The following is a 22,778-nucleotide window of genomic DNA, read 5'->3' on the forward strand; positions in this document are numbered from 1 at the left end:
AAAAAAAGACTGAAAATTTAGAAAAAAAAGTTTTTCTTGTTTCTGTTATAACATTTGGCAAACAGGCAATTTTTTCTCCTTCACTGATGTGCGTTGTTGAGGCAGCACTGATAGGCAGCACTGAAAGGTACTGCTAGGCGGCACTGTTTGGGCTGTTTTGGGGCTACACTGATAATCAGTGCTCTTTTGACAGTTGCCAGTTATCGGCAGTACGTTCCTTGCACTGTGACAGCGTGAGGTAAGTGCTGCCAATAACCAGCAAGTGTATTTACATTGTGATCAGCTGTGATTTGATACAGCAGATCATGTGGTGAATTGCCTTTTACCATGTCATGTGATCAGCTGTATCCACACAGCACCATGGGGAGAGGGGCTTGTGTCGCGTTCTGGGAGGGTGTCATGTGACACAAATTCCCAGAACTGGATGGCCGCGCTGTAGCTGTCATTTAGTGGGTAAACCCCTTATTAATGCTTCATCAGCTGTAATTATCTTCCCTTTGCCATTATTTGCCAAAAGCACCACATTGAAATTAGAAAAAAAAAAACTTTCTCATTTTGTAAATCATTTTGGGATGCTTTGCACCAGAAACATATATTTAGGGACAAATTTATTAGGCGGTGAATGTAAAACTCGCCAAACATTCACTGCAGGTGATCAACCATTGTAATTGCAGTGAATATCACTGCTTTAAAAATGTACTTCCTTACTGTCAATATAAATGGGACAAATTAAAGAATAAAATGAATATATTTCTAATGTATTTTTTAAATATTTTTTTTCAGGCTGGTAATGACAAGGTTATTACCAAATAACCAGGCCCCTAATGGAAATGTAAAAATTGCTCTGGAAAATTATCGAGAAAGCATAAGCAGCTAATGCCCTACTACAAAAATGTGTGATTGCTAAGAAAGAATTAAACACAACTTAATGATTCAAGGCAATTTAATGATTCAAGGCAATTTTTAAAAAAGAATTTTGGTTAGGTGTGCTCGTGGGCATTTTTATTTCTGTCTGTTCATCCTCTATTTTTTTTTCCCGTTTTACTGTTATTACCAAGAATGAAAGTGAAAGACAATTCCTAATTTTGGGCTGTCACCAGAACATAAATAGAGGGGAAAATTTCCAATGGGGACACCAATTCTTTCAGTTCTCGTGACCACCAAGAATTTTTCTCTTGCTTCCTGTTTTGGCTTTCTTCTTTTTAGTTCTACTGTACGAATTTGGAGAACAATATGTTAATTTTTGTGTCGATTAGTGTTGGAAAATAATTGATGAGTAGTTAGTTTTTTTTTATTGCAATTTAAATTTTTTTCAGATTTATTTTTTTACTGTTACTGATGAGTATGAGATTTCTTTATCTTACATTTATATTTAGAATAAAAGACAAGGAGTGAACCAGTGCATATGGCCTAGGAATATGATGATCGTATGATCGCCTTGTATAAATACATAAATGGTCCATAATTTGTACAAAGCTGTTCAAGTTATAGTCATTGCAAAGTAGGAGATGTGAAAATGTAAAATAGACTTCCTCAGGAACTAGTTCTAGCCAGCTTATTTCATAAAAGCTGTATGTATTTTTAAATTTAATTCTTTATGAACCAGGGAATATCTTGTTGCGTTAGGGGATCAGGAGGAGTGTTTTCCTCTGTTGGAATTCTTTGTAACACACTTTACCCCTTACACCGCCAGGCCCTGCGCTCCACTTATAAACTCGGGTGGCCATATTTGCAATGTTCCCATTGTTTTTTTTTTTTTTATTTTCCCCTTCCAGCTTTCAGAGTTTGTGAAAGACCCCCCCCCCCCCCCCCCAATAAAACCATACATTTTCTGGAAGCCTAGGACCAGAAGCATTAAAAGAAGGTGCTACTTATTATTATTATTATTATTATTTTTTTTTTTTTTTTTTTTTTAGGCCCGTGATGTTTGTGTAAATGTTTATCAAAACAATATTTTTGCTAAAAATATACGAAAATCCTTATTTGCTGATGCAAACACAGCAAAACATACAAAATTCCTTCTAAATTCCTACTAAATATAAAAACTATATATACTGCAAATAAGCACAATTTACTGTAGAAATCTGAGGTTATCATTTTTCACATACAGCTTTCAGAGTTTGTGAGAGCACATAACCTGTAGAATAAAAGGTGCTACTGGTTGTTTTTTTGCTTTTTTTTTTTTTTTTTTTTTTTCCCTTAGGTCCCCTTGAGCTTTGATATTTGTGGAAATGTTTATGAAAACATTGCCTGGTTTTTTTTTTTTTTTTTTTTTTTTTTCTTTATTGCATTTTACAGTTTTATTCTTTTAGGGAGTGTGTGAAGGGGGAGGACATCAGAGGTTGCTGTATGAGCAGCAGCAGTGGGGGGGGGGGGGGGGTGTCACCTTTTGGGAGGAATATCTCTGATCAGAGGACTGTTATCCACTGATAAGAGCTATGCTACGTTCAGCAGACTGCTCAACATTTCTGCTATAGATTCATGGTCACTGAAGTGACTGTGAGCTTATAGCAGAAGGAGGAATGTTAGGTCCATACGGTGTATTGTGAGGTGTATGGTGTTCACCTTAAAGTCTTACTCAGTTTGTTAAAACACGCAAGGGTAAATAGTTACATCATGCAGTCTGTAATAAAAAAATAAATCTATAATAACTTATCAGTCAGGTGGATGAGGACTCAAATTTTCCTTACCCCGCCAAGCTATGAGCTCTGCTTGTGTTATTATTTATTTTTTTATTTTTAAGCAGTGCGAAGTTAGAATATGACCATGGCTTTTCAGCTTCCCTATGCTGCTGACATTTAAAAAAAAACCAGCACCTAGATTCAACAAGTACTTACTGTTTCCAATGCAGTTTTCCCTGGAGTCCAGTCAGCTGCTGTTTTTTGTTTTTTTCTTCCACTTCTGATGCCTGTATGTTAGATTAGTTTTCAGTGCATGAACTCTAGATGCCCATAATTCCCGATGCTTTGGTTGTTGGGTTAAGAGCCTTGCCCTGCCCAGCCTTTTACAGTATTGAGCAATTACTGAAGTTTAGAGGGTTACTGCTACATAATTGCCTGTGTGACATAAGCCAACAGCTAAAACATTTTTGTTTTTAGTTTGGTTGACCTTGTGGAAAGGATAGAATATTTGTCACTGGGATAGCTATCAATACAATCCAGACAGTGTCACAAGTATATGATTTGATGGGATATCTCTCTGATGGAGGGACAGCAACAGAAATATGTTTATGTTGTAATGTGAGGAGGAGTTGGGGCATCTGTCATGTTTTCATTGCTCTGTGTTTTCTTGTGCCTTTTCGTTTGTTGTCCTGGTGCCACTGGGACAGGTAATGAGGGGAAATATCTTAAATGAGGGCACAAATGATATCTCAAATATCTCAAATGAGGGCACAGACTTGACATTTAGTTTGCTAAAGCTCTGTGAATCGTAAACAATTGCCATTTTGTCCATCAGATACTGTTTTTTTACTTTTTTTCTCAGGCCTGTCCCTTTTGAGTCCCTTTGACTCCGTGGACTTCCGGCGTCTTGGCACAGTTGGCTGTATATCACCATTGTGTTTTGAAGGAGGGAGTTGCCTCAAGGGTCCTTTAACCCTTCGCTAAACCTAAAGAGTAAATGTGTGGTAATACCAAGATGGCTTTGTGTCAGCTTTCTAATAGTAATAGATTAAAGCACAACACACATTACAATCTGATTGTAGAATCTCTTTTTTTGATCTACCAACAACTATGTACTGCAATAACCTACCTGATAAGTTACAAATTGATTGGATAGATTAGGTAGGTCCTCATAATACATCGTTTTGGTAGTTCTAAAGTTGATTGTATGGTCAGACTAGAAAAACTACAATTTCTGGGGAAATTGTGTGAAGTGTTCTTACCTCCACCAGTAGGCTACAACTGGAGTGGGTGGAGTAACTGGGTGGAGTGGCTTGAGTAACTGTTGTGTGGTTGGAGTGTCTGGAGTAACTGTTGTGTGGTTGGAGTGTCTGGAGTAACTGTGGAAAGGTTGGACTGGGCAGAATAACTTTATGGAGTGGGCAGAGTAACTGTGTGGAGTGTTTGGAGTAAAGATAGTAAACATTACACTAACCAATTGATTGATCAAATTTAAAAAGTGCACATGGCAAGCTTGATAGAGTGAGAAATGCATTTCAAATTTAATTTTTCAGCTCACACTCTAGCTTTTGTCACTCTGCTACCTGCTCACACACCTAGGTTCCTATGGCAACTCACTCAACAGCAAGGGCAGAGAAGAGCTGTTAAAAACAAACTGCTCCAACTTGCTCACTTCACTGGCAGTTGCCATCTTCAAACGGTTGTAGTTTAAAAATTATAAATTCTACACCGAAGAGCTTTTATATTGTGAGAATCACAAGATCCAGACCTACATTTTGATGCATAGTGTGTCTCTGAAATATTAAAAATGAAGGCACAGTCGCATTTTAGAAATTGCCCTTCAAATTTGAGGTGGCTAGAGTGGAGTTTCAATGAATGTCAATGGGCGGCGTGAGTTGCAAACAAATGGTCATATTGTGAAAACTATCAGGACTATGGCTTAGACGTGGACCTTGTTAGTGGCAGCAGGGATAGCTGAACGTTTTGATATAAGATTTGTGTAGTTGGGCTTGAAAATGAGGGAGTGGTGGCAGTTTAGAAATCACGTCCTGATTTTTCAGCTCACACTCTAGCTTTTGTCAGCTCCCACTCTAGTTTTGAACATTGCGCCATTCATTCCTATGGGACCAATTTCACCACAAAAATGCAGATATTTCGTGAACCATTCTGCGAAACGTTCCACTAAGTAATAGCACACCAATCGGGAACAATCCGCACGTTTCGGTATATTACTGTCTATGTAGTGTAACAACTGTGGAAGGAGTTAGGGTGGTAAATTTGGCTATAATAAGAATATATATGTGAGATAACAGTAAGTGGTCTTGCCATGCAAGAACACTTAATTATGTGTATGGGGACCCCCTAAAGGTGGATCTGTATGAACCTCCTCTTACAGTGATCTAAAAGAGCAGTACTCTACTAGATTTTGCTTGACTAGCTTAAAGTCTTTAGGCCAACTTTAAAGCTGAACTCCAGGGTAAGTTTAGTTTAGACCCTTATTACCCTTTTGCCATAATTAAATGCATTCTTATGGTGGTTTGTGGTGGTGTTGTGTTTTTTTTTTTTTTGTTTTTTTTATAGAAATATACTGATTTTAATTTGTGTCACATCATCAGCGGCATAGGATCTTAATATGTGGCTTGCCAAACTACATTTACAAAGATACCATGCAAATTCAATGTAGACCAAGACGTGTGTGCAAATCAGACACAAGTGAGTGCTTCAGCAGTTGTACTCCTCCTCCAAAGGAAGAGTGACATCAGCACATCACTTCTCCCTTCAGTAGAATTCTAAAAAGTGAACAGGATCCATTTCTGAATAGAGAGAAAGCAGCAGTCACTTAAGCTGGAACAACTATGAAATGTAGGAAATCGGTTATATTGGAGAGGGAGAAAGCCTTTATAGTGGAAAGGAAGCACCTTTATAGTGACAATCTAATCCTCCTGTCTGAAGTGTAGCTTTAACTGTGACACCATTTCATTCAGCTTCCCAGGAGTTTTGTGCACGTTGTCTATATGGAGGATCGTTGGGGGTGATGTTTTTGACCCAGGTAGGTTCCAGGCTAATTCCATTCATGTACAGTATGTGGGAGGTATAGGCCCTGTTGAAGAAGCTGGACTCTCTCAGGGCTCCTGTGTAAATCATTGACCCTACGAAAGCAGTTGTGTTGGACAGGTGGATTGAGCAATGCCAGACATTTCTGGCAGACAAGGTTGTCGGATAAAACCACGATGTGAATGTCATCTCTTAGCTCTCGAGGCAGAAGCTTTTTGTAGGGAACTGGCTGTGAGCCTGAGAAGTGGATTTGAGAATAATCAGTTAAGTTAGGACTGGCACGATTTGCAGCTAATAACCAGGAGGTTGAAACATCGTTTTACAATATGATCAAATTGCTATAAGGGATCTGCACTACCTTTTTCAAAAGGTGCAACTTCCTCAGATGACCTATATATGCTTTGGAATAAAGGTATGGGACACCGTATTTTACCCTGAGAAAGAAGTGGAGGTATCCAAGGAATATACTTTTTCTCACTTTGGTGCTTTTTTTTTTTTTTATAATATTTTTTAAACTTTTACTTGATGCAGGATTTTCCTTTTACTTTATAGAAGATTCACAGTTTGTCTGCACGTGGCTGATATGCTTACAGTCTTTTCTGGACCTCTGGTATGTGCACATCTTGTTTGGAAGGTGTACCTTTTTGCACCAGTGTTTTGCATCTTGCTGCTTTATATAACCTCTGCCTATTCCCACCTGTAGATTTTAGGGACCCTCCATGATTCAAATGCATCACATGTTACTATTTAGTGACTGGGTTATAAATATGGTACACCTCCTTTATGATGTTCAGGGCCTCAAATCTGTTTTTCATCTACTTGCAACATAGGCCCAATGTATGTATACTTTACTTCAAGTATTATTTTGCAAATTGGCAAATATTTCACGCTTTTATATTGTCATGAATACGCATACAGTTTGGTCCATATATATTTGGACACAGGCACAATTTTTATACTTTTGACTGTATGCCACCAGAATAAATTAAAACAAAACAATCTAAATGAATTTAAAGTACAGACTTTCAGCTTTAATTCAAGGGGTTGAACATAAATATGAAGTACACATTTTAGGAACTGCAACCATTTTTATACACAGTCCCTCCATTTTCAGGGGCTCAAATGTAATTGGACAATAAAATGTTCATTTTTAATATTTTGTTGAGAATCCTTTACTGGCAATGACTGCCTGAAGTCTGGAACCCATGGACATTACCAAAGACTGGGTTTCCTCCTTTCTGATGCTTTGCTAGGCTCTTCAGTTGTTCTTTGTGGGTCTTTCTGCGTTTAGTTTTGCCGTCAGCAAGTGAAATGCATGCTCAATTGGGTTGAGATCAGGTGATTGACTCGGCCAATGCAGAATATTCCACTTCTTTTCCTTCAAAAGATCCTGGGTTGCTTTTGCATTGTGTTTTGGATCATTGTCCATCTGTACTGTGAAGTGCCATTCAATCAACTTTGCTGCATTTGCCTGAACCTGGGCTAACAGTGTATCTCTAAATACTACAGAATTCATCCGGCTGCTTCTGTCACATCATCAATAAACACCCATGACCCAGTGCCACTGGAATCCATGCATGCCCATGCCATCACATTGCCTCCACCATGTTTTACAGACGACGTTGTGTGCTTTGGATCATGAGCTGTTCCAAGCCTTCTCCACACTTTTTTTTTTTTTTTTTCTGCCCGTCATTCTGGTACAGATTAACCACTTGCCTACCGGACACTTATACACCCTTCTTTACCAGGCCAATTTTCAGTTTTCAGCGCTGTCGCACTTTGACAATTGCACGGTCATGCAAGAATGTACCCATATGAAATTTTTATCATTTTTTTCTCACAAATAGAGCTTTCTTTTGCTGGTATTTAATCACCGCTGGGCGCTTTACTTTTTGCGCTATAAAAAAAAAAAGTGCAAAAAATTTGGAAAAAAAAAAAGTTTCTTTGCTTCTATTATAAAATTTTTCAAACAGGTAATTTTTCTCCTTCACTGATGTGCGTTGATGAGGCAGCACTGAAGGGCACAGATAGGCAGCACTAATGAGGTGTCACGGATAGGCGGCACTGATAGGCAGCACTAATGAGGTATCACGGATAGGCGGCACTGACTGGCGGCACTGCTGGGCACTGACTGGCGGCACTGCTGGGCACTGACTGGCACAACCACTGGGCACTGACTGGTGGCACTGGTGGGCACAGGTGGCTGGGCACAGGTGGGTGGCACTGCTGGGCTCAGGTGGGCGGAACTGGTGGGTGGCACTGCTGGGCACCGATCATCAGGGCACTGATCATCAGTGCCCTGATGATCGGTGCCAATCCCTGCTCTGACAGCTGCCGGTTCTCGGCAGTACTTTCATCACAGCGTGAGGTAAGTGCAGCCGAGAACCAGCAATTGCATTTCCCGGTGATCAGCTGACATGGCTGATCACGTGGTAAAAGGCCGCTGTGATTGGCCTTTTACCACATTTTGTGATCAGCTGTGTCCGTAGGACACAGAGATCAGGGAGATCGCCGGGTGCAGGCCCCCGGGGGCGCTCAGGAGAGCACATTCTGGGAGGGCGTCATATGACGCCCTCCCAAAACTGGCCGGCCGCAGTGTAGCCGTCATTCGGCTATCTATGGTTGGCAAGTAGTTAATCTTAGTTTCATCCATCCAATGAACTGGTCTGGCTTTTTTAGATGTTTTCTGGCTAATCTGGCTTTTCTATTCTTCAGGCTTGTGATTGGTTTGCACCTTGTGGTGAACCCCCTGTATTTGCTCTCGTCAAGTCTTCTCTTGATTGTAGACTTTGACAATGATACGCCCACCTCCTGGAGAGTGTGCTTCACTTGTCTGGATGTTGTGAATGTGTTTCTCTTTTCCATAGAGAAGATCCTGCGATCATCCACCACTGTTGTCTTCCGTGGACATCTATGCCTTTTTATGTTGCTGAGCTCACCAGTGCGTTCTTCTTTCCTCAGAATGTACCAAACTGTTGATTTGGCCACTCCTGATGTTGCTGCTATCTCTCTGATGGAGTTGTTTAGTTTTTGAAGCCTTACAATGGCCTGTTTCACTTGCATAGACAGCTCCTTTGAATGCATGATGTAGGTTCATGGCAATAGATTCCAAATGCAAATACCACACTTAGAATCAACTCCAGACCTTTTACCTGCTTAATTGATAAAGAAATAAAGGAGTAACCCACACCTGGCCATGAAACAGCTTTTAATTCAATTGTCCAATTACTTTTGGTGCCTTCAAAAAGGGGGGATGGCTACTCCTAAGAGCTGTAATTCCTAAACCCTTTCTCCAATTTGGATGTACATACCCTCAAATTAAACCTGAGCGTGCACCTTCAGCCCATATCCATTATGTAATTTTAGCTTGAATATGTTTTGGTAAATACCTGAAAAATCTAAAATTGTGCCTGTGTCCAAATGTATATGGACCTAACTGTAGATCTCGTTCCCTGAGCCAAGTCTTCTCCCTTCCAATAAGTTCCAGGCATTTCTGGGTGCTCAACCAGTGCCTGTGATATGTAGGTTTAAAGGTGCTCTGTTGCAGTCACCTACCCTGTGAGAGTTTAGGCGTACCTTTTACACAATATGAGGCAGCAAAACTGGTCCTCGAGTACCATTCTTTTAATTACATTTACAATACAATGGAGTTTCCAATGTGTAGAATTCAAGTGTGGTAATGCAGCAGTTGGGGGTCTTCATGCAAAATATCATTGTATAGTGTATAATAAATAATAAATCTCAGTATTTGTAGCAACTCCTGGTCTTGATTCTATAGTTGCATATTATTTATTTAGAGCTTGGACTGCAAAAGTATTTTGTTATATTGCTGTGCTGTTCAGACAGTCAATGTTTGGCAGCAAGACTCTCCTGTACAGCATTTGTATTAGTCGGCGGGTCCACATAAATGTTACAATGCTTAGCCCTTTACACGGCATGTGTTTATGCCTATGCACTATTTGCGATGTGTTTTACCACAATGTAAACCTCTTAAATGATTTTCCATGTAGATGATGTGATGGTCTGTTGCTGCATTAGTTTAGGACTGTTATGTAATGCCTTGTGGTTATACTGCAGCACTTGTTTTGTTCATTGTTACAGACAGCGAGTTACAACTCTAAGCCCTTTACATGACATGTTGTATCTATCCTGTACCATGATGTAAAACCTCTTACATGACTTTCTATGTAGATGGTGTGATAGTCTGTTGCTGCAGAGCAGTGTCTCTCAATCTTTTTCCAGTCAAAGCACCTTTTAAACTTGTATACAATTTTGAGGCACCCCTAATAGTCTTACATTTTGCTGCAACATCCACACATGTAGGACCCCCAACATTAGGGATCATTTATTCTTGCAAAGAAATACACTTGTACACTGCTACTGACTAGTATTCCAGCATTTGGTAGATCTCATTTTCTCTCAACTATTCAGCTAACTTGACCCCAGTGCTGATGGGGGGGGGGGGGTGTTAACTAAACAAGGAAACTAATGCAGGTGCCAGATCTCCTCAGTTGTTAGGATGCAGGAGGCTGGCCCGCACGGTACCCAAGGTCGTAATGTTACACACTAAAAATCTATGGCTGTGAATAACAAAAAGGCAGGCTTGATCCACCCGCTGGCTTGTACACAATTTTTGGGCAATTTAGGACAATTTTTAGCCATTTTGTCTAAGCACCCCTAAAGAACCCAGAAAGCACCCTGGTTGAAAAAGGCTGGTTCTTGACAAACATGGCAAACTTGGCTGTTTTCTGTGGCTTTGGAGAGTGAAGCTTCCCTATATGTTTCGCCCAACCTGGACTTCTTCAATTTATTTTGTAGTTTGTTGTACACTTTTCCCTAGAGCTAAAGGAAACTAAGGGGCTTGGTCAGGTCACTGGGTGACCCTGCCCCTTTGTTTCCTTTAGTCCTCAGAGAATGACAGCTCCTTCTCTGAGCTATAGTAAAGGGAAAAAAAAGCCGGTAATTACATTTTAAAAATGGCATTGTTTTTAAATGCAATTGCCAGCTTTTTTTATTCTTCACTATAGCTCAGAGAAGAAGTGACCCCGCCCCTTAGTTTCCTTTAGATTCGGGGAAAGTGACAGCTTATTCTCATTCTCTGAGCTATAGTGAAGAAAAAAAAAAAAGCTGGTAAGTACATTTAAAAACCGGCACTGATATATAGGCGGCCAGTCACTGTATACACTACTCCTCTCCTGCCTTTCTCCGCTGCCCCCCTCCCCCATCTGCAGTACACACAGCCCCCTGTATCGGCTAAATTTTTCCTATCGGCAAAATGCTGCTAGGGCTATTTTCGGCCGATATGTTTCGGCGGATTAAATTTTGGTACATCCCTAATAAGTATACTTGTAAGTATGTAAGTGATTTTGGGTTTAGAAGTATTGTAACCTGATCCTTACATAAACCCTATTTTCCCTTCTATCCATAACACACCTCTTAAAATTAACCTCTTAACTCTTTACCTACTTCCTACCACTAGATTGATCTATACAGTATATCTGTGTATATACCCAAGTTTATAGTACTGTAAAGAAATGATTTTTTTTTTAGGGGAACAACAGTCCCACTACTACTTCCATTACATTGTGAATCAGAGACTAATGGATAACCAAAATATCTAAAACCTAATCTCCTTCTTAGGAAAAATCAGCAGCTGTTGGAAGGAGTCAGCCCTTGTAACTACTTCCAAACAAATTACATTTCTAATCATCCTGGAGACCTTTTTTTTTTTTTTTTGTTAATTGCAGATGTACAGATTGCAGATTCAAGGTTATGGGCTCTTGTAAGCGTAAAGGTGGCATGTAGAAGGGTAATGATAAAATATATTACATGTGATGAAAACCTTCAGTGTACCTGGTAAGACAATTTTTTCATTGAGATTATTTTGTAGCTGGTACAGAATAACCACTGATGGGGATCAAGGCCATTTGGGCCAAATACTAAGAAAACAAGAACAAGTTGGTAAATATTTACAAAGCATATCTATTAGGTTTTACATTTTGACCAGTACACTTTCAAATGTTTTTGTTGTTTTAACGAAGTATAAGTGTGGTTTTGTACCTTGAAATGATGGTCTCAATCTTTAGTTTCATGGTTGATCATTCCTCCTATGTCCATGTATGTTTTCACCTAGCTTGTCCCTGATCTCTAAAGGGGGCAGGTACATTCTTGTTCCAGGTCACAGAGCTTCCCCATTTCTCTGTGTTGCATCACAAATATGGGAGTGCTAATATGATGAAAACACATCTCATTTCTTCATTGCTCTGTCTACTTTTGTCTGTTACAGATCTAGTTACTTTGCAGTTTTCAGCTGCAGAGCACTAGAGTGAAAGACCCAGGGATTGTGGGATATATAGTTTTTTCACAGGAAGTGTCAGTTTTTAAAAGGGAAGTGTGTTGTTTTGTTTTTCCACCCAAACTATACACTGGTCAAAAAATTAAAGGGACACTTTTTAATCAGAGTATAGTATCAAGTCAATTAAACTACTGGGATATTGATCTGGTCAGCTAAATAGCAGAGGGGGTTGTCAATCAGTTACAGCTGAAATTAACAAGAGGTGCACTAGATGGGCAACAATGAGACAACCCCCCAAAACAGGAATGGTTTTACAGGTGGAGGCCACAGACATTTTTTCCCTACTCATCTTTTCTGACTGTTTTTCACTAGTTTTGCATTTGGCTAGGGTCAGTGTCACTACTGGTAGTATGAGGCGATACCTGGACCCTACAGAGGTTACAGAGACAGTCCAACTCCTCCATGATGGCACATCAATACGTGCCATTGGCAGAAGGTTTGCTGTGTCTCCCAGCATAGTATCAAGAGCATGGAGGAGATTCCAGGAGACCGGCAGTTACTCTAGAAGAGCTGGACAGGCCTGTAGAAGTTCCTTAACCCATCAGCAGGAGGAACAGAATGAGCACTGCCAGAGTCCTACAAAATGCCCTCCAGCAGGCCACTGGTGTGAATGTCTCTGACCAAACAATCAGAAACAGACTCCATGAGGGTGGCCTGAGTGCCGGATGTCCTTTAGTGGGCCCTGTGCTCACGGCCCAGCACCATAGAGCTTGATTGGCATTTGCCATTGAACACCAGAATTGGCAGGTCCGCCACTGGTGCCTTGTGCTTTTCATAGATGAGAGCAGGTTCACCCTAAGCATACGTGACAGATGTGAAAGGATCTGGAGAAGCTGTGGAGAACTTTATGCTGCCTGTAACATCATTCAGCATGACTGTTTTAGTGGTGGATCAGTGATGGTCTGGGGAGGCATATCTATGGAGGGATGCACAGACCTCTACAGGCTAAACAATGGCACCTTGACTGCCATTAGGTATCGAGATGAAATTTTTGGACCCATTATCAGATACTATGCTGGTGCAGTGGGTCCTGGGTTCCTCCTGGTGCATGACAATGCCAGGCCTTGTGTGGCAAGAGTATGCAGGCAGTTACTGGAGAATGAAGGAATTGATACCATTGAATTGCCCCCATGATCGCTTGACCTAAATCCAATAGAACACCTCTGGGATAGCATGTTTCGGTCTATCCAACACCGCCAGGTTGCACCTCAGACTGTGCAAGAGCTCAGTGGTGCCCTGGTCCAGATCTGTGAGGAAATACCCCAGGACATCTGTGGTCTCATTAGAAGCATGCCCTGACATTGTCGGGGATGCATACAAGCATGTGGAGGCCATATAAACTACTGAGGACCATTTTAAATTGCTGCAATGAAATTTCAGAAAAATGGACTAGCCTGCTGCATAATTTTTTCACTTTGATTTTTTGGGAGTCTTTGAATTCAGTCCTCTGTAGGTTGATAATTTTAATTTCCATCAAACGATGGGGCATCCTTATGTTCTTAACACATTAGCCAGTCCATATCACTATAGATATCCAGCATGATATTTTTCCCCATTGAGATCTGATTAATTTTCAAAGTGTTCCTTTCATTTTTTTGAGCAATATACTTACTTAGGTGGCTGCAGTATCGGTCCCCCGTCAGCTCTAAGGGTGAGAACTCGGCAATCAGCAGTCATGTGCAGATTGTCTGTCACCGCTGTCTGCTCTGCTCCCCACAAACCCCTCCTACAAGCTCTAACCAGTGCTCCGCTGGACACTGGTAGAAGTCACAAGACTGCTCTAACTGCTGATGAGAAAAGGTATTTAGCAGTTTATATTTACTAAAATAATTGCATTTCCATGTTCTGTGTACTGCAGGAGACCAGATATAGTGAATGCAGGGTCTTGGGTTTTTGTAACATTTTAACCTGTGCAGTACCATGTGGCATGTCTCATGTTTGCGCACAAAAACTAAACCTGCTGACACCAGACTGTGAAGATTTACCAGCATATAAGCCGTGTGTACAAGGCATCAAATGACATCATGAAACTACATGATGAATGTATATTTTATACAGGTGAAAAACATAAGGTGCAGATAGGAAGTTAATAATAGGAAGAGAATGCCTTTTAAAGGATAAGTTCGCCTTTTGACCAAAAATAATAAATGCACATTTTTTTTAAAGTAAAAGCATTCAGCATTGCAAACATGTTACCTGTTTCACCCATTTTTAGGGTGGAACATGTTACATGGACATGTTCTCAAAGGTGATCTTATCCTTTAACCACTTGGCAGCTGCGCTTTAGCTGAATGACGGCTACAGCACGGTTGTCCAGTCCTGGGAGGGCGTCATATGACGTCCTCCTGCACACCCCCGTGGGCACACACCCTGCGATCTTAGTGATTGCTGTGTCCTAAGGACACCGCTGATCATGTGATCTGGTAAAATGCCAATCACAGCTGCCTTTTACCACGTGATCAGGCAGATCACCAGTAAATGCAGTTGCCGGTTATCGGCTGCACTTTCCTCACGCTGTCGCAATGTGAGGATAGTACTGAGGATAACCGGCAATTGTCAGAGGATGGATCGGCACCGATCATCGGTGCCCATCAGTGCCGCCCACCTGTGCCCATCATTGCATATCAGTGCAGCAGCATCAGTGCCAGCTCATCAGTGTCAACTATCAGTGCTGCCTATCCATGCCACCTCAACAGTGCTGCCTATCAGTGCCCATCAGTGCTGCCTATTCGTGCAGCCCCATCAACGCACATCAGTGAAGGAGAAAAATGACCTGTTTGCAAAATTTTATAATAGAATCAAAGAAAAACTTTTTTTTTTTTTGTTTATAGTGCAAAACAGAAAACGCCTAGGGGCGAGTACATACAGTACCACCAAAAGAGCGCTCTATTTGTGTGATAAAAATTTCATATGGGTACAATGTTGCATGACCGCGCAATTGTCATTCAAAGTGCGACAGCGCTGAAAGCAGAAAAATGGCCTGGGCATGGAGGGGGTATAAGTGCCTGGTAGGCAAGTGGTTAATGTCCTCCCTGGAAGCCACTCATAGCCACCCTGATGTGTGACATGGGACACATGCGCATTATATGCAGAGCATAAGGCATTGTAGGCAGGAGCTCATTACAGGCAGTGCATAAGGAATTGTGGGACATGTAGTACCAATGTCTTAAATCATTCAATCACCAGTTGAAGTTGGGGAAGAGCAGTGGAGAGGGACACAGGGCAGAGTTCTTCCAAAATGAAGACATCTACAGTGAAGAACAGAAGTACAAAAACAGTACAAAAGTACAAAAACACCCTGCAATTTTGCACGTTCTCTCACTTAGAAATCATGGAGGGGTCTGAAATTCACATTGTAGGTACATTCCCACTCTGAGAGACAGAATAAAAAAAAAAATTCAGGAAAACACATTGTATGATTTTTAAAGAATTTGTCTTCCACTGCTGAACATAAGTATTTGAACACCTGAGAAAATCGGTGTTAATATTTGGTACAGAAGCCTTTGTTTTCAATTTCAGAGGTCAAACGTTTCCTGTAGTTCTTGACAGGTTTGCACACACTGCAACAGGGATTTTGGCCCACTCCTCCACACAGATCTCTAGATCTGTAAGGGGGTTTCGGGTCTGTCACTAAGCAACACGGAGTTTCAGTTCCCTCCAAAGATGTTCTATTGTATTTAGATCTGGAGACTGGCTAGGCCACTCCAGAACCTTGATATGCTTCTTACGGAGCCACTCCTTGGTTATCCTGGCTGTGTGCTTCGGGTCGTTGTCATGTTGGAAGACCCAGCCACGACCCATCTTCAATGCTCTGACTGAGGGAAGGAGGTTGTTGCTCAAAATCTCACAATACATGGCCCCATTCATCCTCTCCTTAATACAGTGCAGTCGTCCTGTCTCCTTCGCAGAAAAGCACCCCCAAAGCTGATGTTACCACCCCCATGCTTCACAGTAGGGATGGTGTTCGTGGGATGCAACTCATCCTTCTTTTTCCTCCAAACATGACGAGTGAAGTTTAGACCAAAAAGTTCTACTTTTGGTCTCATCTGACCACATGAATTTCTCCCATGCCTCCTCTGGATCATCCAGATGGTCATTGGTAAACATCAGACGGGCCTGGACATGTGATGACTTGAGCAGGGGAACCTTCCATGCAATGCATGATTTGAAACCATGACGGCGTACTGTTCTACCGACAGGGACCTTTGAAACTGTGGTCCCAGCTCTCTTCATGTCATTGACCAACTCCTCCCTTGTAGTTCTGGGCTGATTCCTCACCTTTCTTATCATCAGTGATACCCCACAAGGTGAGATCTTGCATGGAGCCCCAGTCCGAGGTAGACTGACAGTCGTCTTTTAGCCTCCTCCATTTTCTAACAATTGCTCCAACAGTTGATCTATTTTCACCAAGCTGCTTGGCAATTGCCCCGTAGCCCTTTCCAGCCTTGTGGAGGTCCACAATTTTGTCTCTGGTGTCTTTTGACAGCTCTTTGGTCTTGCCCATGGTAGTAGTTGGCGTCTGACTGACTGTGGGGTGGACAGGTGTCTTTAAAGAGCTCAGACAGGTGCTACTAAGTTAGATTAATGAGTGGAGTAGAGGTGGACTTTTTAAAGGCACAGTAACAGGTCTTTGAGAGCCAGAATTCTTGCTGTTTCTTAGGTGTTCAAATACTTATGTTCAGCAGTGCAAGACAAATAATTCTTTAAAAATCATACAATGTGAATTCCTGATTTTTATTTTTTAATTCTCTGAGTGGGAATGTACCTACAATATGAATTTCAGACCCCTCCATGACTTCTAAGTGGAAGAACTTGCAAAATTGCAGGGTGTTCAAATACTTCTGTTCCTCACTGTAAGTGTTTAGAGAAAAGCACAGAGATGTAAAGTTTGCTTTAAACTACTAAAGTTGAGCTAGATAATAATCAGAATATTGTACCTTGGATTTAATATTAAAAATGCACCACTCCTGTGCTCAGGTAAATATGAAGTTAGGTCATTGTACCAGCAACTTTGCTTCCCAAAATTATAACCATCATGCAATGTTTTATTTATTTATTTCTGTTCTTCAGGTAGTCCCATATATTTTTTTTTTGGCAATCACTCTCATGAATCAGCATATTTTTTGTTTTCAGTACATTGAAATAAAATCAAAGTGCTTTGTTCACAGAATTTGAAATAAACTATAGAAGGCATAAAAATACAAGGATGGCACATAAAAAAGCAGAATAGATGCCTCAGCAGAATGTAAGAATGTCAATGTTTGAGAATGGGATGTGAATCATTTCTGCTCAGTAGAGACATTCCTCAGGATTTGTAGTACTTCCAGCTGGGTATAAAGCAGATGGCTTTCCTCCTGCTTTCAAGTTTCACTTACTGCTAATGTGTTGCACATGTAAATAATACTCTGCATGAAAGGTCTGTGGGCCAAACGAGAGGAAGTACTATGACAGCCTGTCTTGTATTGACACATAGCTTTGCTGAAAATAGCATCTCTGTAATGAAGCTCCAATCCTTTTATCTGTGTATTTCCAATCTTACTTCATGTACCTCCATGAAGAGCTTTCATTCCCTATAGCAGACAATGTTGGTGAAGTGTGGCTCTGCACGTAATTTTGAAAGCCAAATGAGAATTAATGCCTATGCTTCTCTTCACTCGTGTGCTGCTAACAGAACACTGTAACATTTGGCTTATTTAAAAAGCAATGTTAGGCATCAAATAAAAGCAATTCAGGAGCTACTAATGTTCAAGCAGACAGTACCTGCAAAACCAAATGACAGAGTCTCCTGTAAACCATTGTTGCAGAATTCAGAGATTATCTTGCATGATCACTGGTAATGTACCGGTACTTCCTTAAGCTTGTGTTGTGTAGCTTTCTCTTTCTTTCTGCTGCCTTTACCAGGATTTGCAAAAGAGGCTCATGACTGAGAAACTTCTTAACATTGGCTTTAGGTATGTGATTGTTTCAGTTGCTAGTATGGGGAAAGTATTGATAAAGTTATTGGTAGAGAATGACGGACAGCAATAAAAAAAATTACCAAATTTAATTCTTTACACACACAAAAAAGTGATTTTTATTGCTGTCCTCATGGCTAGAATTCAAATCTAATATTTTGCACTCTTGTGCTTGTGCTCTGACGTCTATATGCACAATGCATGTTGCTTATGCTTGTATGCGTGTGCTTTATATTGCAGCTTTATTTTATAGGTGTATGTTTTATATATAACCTTTTTTTTACTTTTAGGGAAGGACATTGATAGCTGTGGGTCTTGGAGTTGCAGCTGCAGCTTTTGCAGGTAAGTATGATCACACTTTCAGGGGTGTGGAAAGTTTTTAAAAAAACTACTTGTCGAGGGACTATATTGGTGCCCCAATCTACTTGTCCCTCATGACAATCTACTTGTCCAAAAATAAAATTTTAACTAAAACCGTATTTAAATTGGTGGTTATTTTAGGATTGTCTGGGGTTTTTAAAAACAAAAGTGGTTTTAAGGTGACTTAAAGGTGTAATAATTTTAACATTGCGCTGTTTATTTTCTCCTCCCTGTCTCTAGTACCACATCCGGGGACTAGCAGGTAGGGGTGAGACCTTGCAATGTAATGAGCACCAATTGGCTGCTGCACAGGAAAGGGGAGTGTTGGGCTTATCCTTTATCCCTTTCGCTGCTAGAGCCATTTTTGCGTTTTTTGTTTAAAAAATCATTTTAGGCCTGAAGATTACATAAAACTCCCAAAAATATATTTTCTGAAAGGAGGCACCCTAGAAAATAGTGGTAGTTCCAATGTTTTATGTCACATGATATTGCAGAATTTCCATAAAAATACAAGTAAGTTATTTGCAGGGCTCAAAAAAAGCAATAAATTACCCTATTTTTTTGTAAAATATAAAAGATGAGGTTGCACCGAATAAATAAATATCCAACATGTCCAACCTTAAATTTGTGTGTGCTCGTGAAATGGCGACTAACTTCAGTACCCTATATTTTCTATAGGCAACACTTTTAAAGCCCCTTATATGTCATTAGTATAGCATTACAGAAGAGGTCTGGTGCTAGAATTATTTCTCTCATCCTAGTGTGCGTTGCGATATGTAGTGTGTATCGCAATCCACGTTTTCATGCGTAGGTGCCCTAGCGTGTGCTTTTACGTTTCTACGTGCGTATATGCAGGGGGGGCCTCAATTTTTTTGGGGGGGGGAGGGGGGAATGTTATGTGCTGATGATTTTTTGGTGACAGGTTCTCTTTATTAAGACACCAGGGTCTCCCCTGTGCTCCACTGAATGTAATGCAGTGCACATCGCACGGCATTACATCTTTCCTGGCCTCAATGGCTGGGAAATCTTTCAACAGGGACTCAGAAGTGACATCATAAAGTCACTCCCAGTCAGGACAAGACGGGGAGGGGAGCAGAAATGTCTGCTCTCCATGTCTGCTCTCCTTCCTTCCCTCTATCCTGGGCCCGCAGATGGGCAAGCTGCTTCCACCTGACAGGTGAGCCCTATATTTTGTGTTTTATTTCTCCTACTTTTGTGGTGGTGCATTAAGGTCAGCAATCTCCTTTTTCTAAAAGCTGAAGGTGTCTTCACTGAAGCATTCGGATTGAAGCAAAAAGTCTATATATGTTCTAAAGAATTTATTGATATTGAACTTTATCATTAATTTCGATTCTAATTGCTATTAATGTCTATAGAAGCTGTTTGCATATGTTACCTTTTGTTAGCCAAAGCACACTCTCCTCTATGGCTCCTTAGAACTAATTTTACTTTGGTACTAGTTGCCTAACTTTCTTGATCTAAAGCACTTTGAGCAGACTGGGATTCAGTGGGACTTGGCCCCTAAATCAAGATGATCGACCCCTGGTAACAGTGTGAAGACCTAAAAAAAGGGTTTGTTTTCTTGCTAACAGAGGAAATAAGCATCTTGTAGGGTCTGTTAGGCACCACATTTTTATAGTGGATGACAGGTTTGTTTTAAAATCTTAGAAGCAGCTGCAAAATAAGTTGTGTTTTTTTTTTTTTTAATTTTGTTTTTAGTTGCCTGTGTTTGAATTAGTGTTGCATATAACCTTTGTGTTGGCCAGAATGTCATTTAGTACGGAGTTTAAAAAAAATAATCAAAGTAAGATCTAACCAGACAACCCTTCTAACAAAGATTTTGATTACAGGTAAATCCCCTCCTCCACATGCTACTTTTAGAGTTCATTGCACCAAGCAAGCAGTTCACCTTCTGTGTGCACCTGCTTTGACTGTTCTGTTGAACTTGGTGTAATGATACTTTGCACTGCCTCATAAAGACACCAGTCACAGCTGAGTTTATTACAAATATTACAATGTTAAATTTCAGTCTGTTTTTAAATGTAGCACTTATATATTAAACTACATATTTAGCTCTACTTCTTGGGTTTGAGGATGGCTATAGACCCTGGGATTTGGAGGTCAGTGACCCATTTTAATTTCCTTGGAGATAATATCCTTAGAGTTTAGTAGAATTAGAAAAATAATAAATCTAACCACATGGTCAAGCTCAAGCTTGCTATACACGATTCACTCTGACTGTGCAATCCCCTTTTAGATTTATTAAAATATAAAATATGATGACCTACCTAAACAATCTATTCAATATACACACTATATTGCCAAAAGTATTGGGCCAGCCCTCCAAATCATTGGATTCTCCTCCAATTACCTCCATGGCCACAGGTGTATAAAATCAAGCACCTAGGCATGCAGACTGCTTCTACAAACATTTGTGAAAGAATAGGTCGCTCTCAGGAGCTCAGTGAATTCAAGCGTGGTACTGTGATAGGTTGCCACCTGTGCAATCAGTCCGTCTGTGAAATTTCCTTGCTACTAAATATTCCACAGTCAACTGTTAGTGGTATTATAACAAAGTGGAAGCAACTTGGAACAACAGCTACTCGGCCACATAAAATGACAGAGCGGGGTCAGCGCATGCTAAAGCACACAGTGCTCTGAAGTCTCCAACTGTCTGCAGAGTCCATAGCTAAAGACCTCCAAGCTTCATGTGGTCTTCAAATTAGCTCAACAGTGCATAGAGAGCTTCATGGAATGAGTTTCCATGGCCGAGCAGCTGTATCCAAGCCTTACATTACCAAGCGCAATGCAAAACGGCGGATGCAGTGGTGTAAAGCACGCCGCCACTGGACTCTAGAGCAGTGGAGACGTGTTCTCCGGAGTGACGATTCACACTTCTCTGTCTGGCAATCTGATGGATGGGTCTGGGTTTGGTGATTGCCAGGAGAATGGTACTTGCCTGACTGCATTGTGCTAAGTGTAATGTTTGGTTGTGGGGGATTACGGTGTGGGGTTGTTTTTCAGGAGTTGGGCTTGGACCCTTAGTTCCAGTAAAGGGAACTCTTAAGGTGTCAGCACACCAAGACATTTTGGACAATTTCATACTTCCAGCTTTGTGGGAACAGTTTGGGGATGGCCCCTTCCTGTTCAAACATGACTGCACACCAGTGCACAAAGCAAGCTCCATAAAGACATGGATGAGCGAGTTTGAGGTGGAGGAACTTGACTGTCCTGCACAGAGTCCTGACCTCAACCTGATAGAATACATTTGGGATGAATTAGAGTGGAGACTGTGAATCAGGCCTTCTCATCCAACATCAGTACCTGACCTCACAAATGCACTTCTGGAAGAATGGCCAAACATTCCCATAAACACACTCCTAAACCTTGTGGACAGCCTCCCCAGAAGAGTTAAAGCTGTTATAGCTGCAAAGGGTGGGCCATCTCAATATTTAATCCTACGGACAAAGACTGGGATGCCATTAAAGTTCATGTGCGTGTAAAAGCAGGCATGCCAATACTTTTGGTAATATAGTTTATATCCATTCAGGTAGGTCCTTGCACTACATAACTGCTAGTAGGTCTAAAGGCAAGTGTACAGTCAGATTGTAACATTGTAGCTTTAGTCACATGGCAAGCAGCCTCTGATGTTACTTTGATAGCTTGATGTGTTCCAGAAACTTGTGCACCCCTAACTGTGAAATGAGAATGTGAGTGGTCACCTCAGAATTACATATATATTGTCTGAGGGATCCAAATACATCAGTCCCCAAAGGAGCTCACAATCTAATGTCCCAAAAATTCTACCGAAACCAATTAATTAATCTACATGAACATATTTTGAGGTTTGTTTTTTTTTTGGTTTGTTTTTTTTATTTGTAGGAATAAATAGAAAAATGGGAATCACAAATAATGCAGATATTACTATGTGGGTAGAGGCTGATATGCTGAATCCAAGTGTGAAGCAGATCGCATCTGGGGATCCCAGCTATCGTTAGTACCTGGTTTTTTATTTGCAGTTGTGTTACATAGTGACAGGGAAAGACCACTACTCTACTTCTTTTCAGGTAACTGTAAGCTCTGTTCTCACTGTTAGGGCAAAAAGACAGCTAAAGTCAAGATTTGCAGAGCAACAGATAAGATGGAGTTGGAGTTTTGAAGAGGACAATTGTACTGGGTGTGGCAGTGCTGTGTAGATCCAGGTACCAGATGTTCCTGATTTCCATCTCCTGCAGGCAGTGCTAACATGGTGATGCCAACGCTGCCTGAGAACAGAAGAATGATAATTGTATGGGAGTTTTTTTTTTTTTTTTGTAGGCCATTTGCGGTACCATTGAAGTCTGGCCATAAGAAAAAAAGCAAAGTGTGGCATTTAAACAGAAAATAGTTTTTCTCACTTAGTATGATTTTCTATACCCAGAGCTGCACCTATTT

General features: G+C 40.8%; 2 protein-coding genes across 5 annotated transcripts in view; one reads left to right on the forward strand and one right to left on the reverse strand.

Annotated features, from left to right (window-relative positions):
- Positions 1 to 22,778, reverse strand: part of LOC149469690 (uncharacterized) — a 217,326-nt gene that overhangs the window by 46,484 nt on the left and 148,064 nt on the right. The gene's annotated exons all lie outside the window — the stretch shown is intronic.
- DNAJC15 (DnaJ heat shock protein family (Hsp40) member C15) overlaps positions 1 to 22,778 on the forward strand; it is a 66,842-nt gene that overhangs the window by 14,871 nt on the left and 29,193 nt on the right. For 2 of the 3 annotated variants that reach the window (XM_089668830.1, XM_089668832.1), the window contains exons 2-3: positions 18,275 to 18,326; positions 22,227 to 22,337. In XM_089668830.1, the coding sequence (XP_089524956.1) occupies positions 18,275 to 18,326; positions 22,227 to 22,337 (163 nt within the window). The remainder of the gene's footprint in view (positions 1 to 18,274; positions 18,327 to 22,226; positions 22,338 to 22,778) is intronic. The other variant, XM_089668833.1, reaches the window with a different exon arrangement.

This window comes from Staurois parvus, unplaced genomic scaffold (genome assembly GCF_062004578.1).
Source record: "Staurois parvus isolate SC_StPar_1 unplaced genomic scaffold, SC_StPar_1.0 ptg000064l, whole genome shotgun sequence".
NCBI classification, from domain to species: Eukaryota; Metazoa; Chordata; class Amphibia; order Anura; family Ranidae; genus Staurois; species Staurois parvus.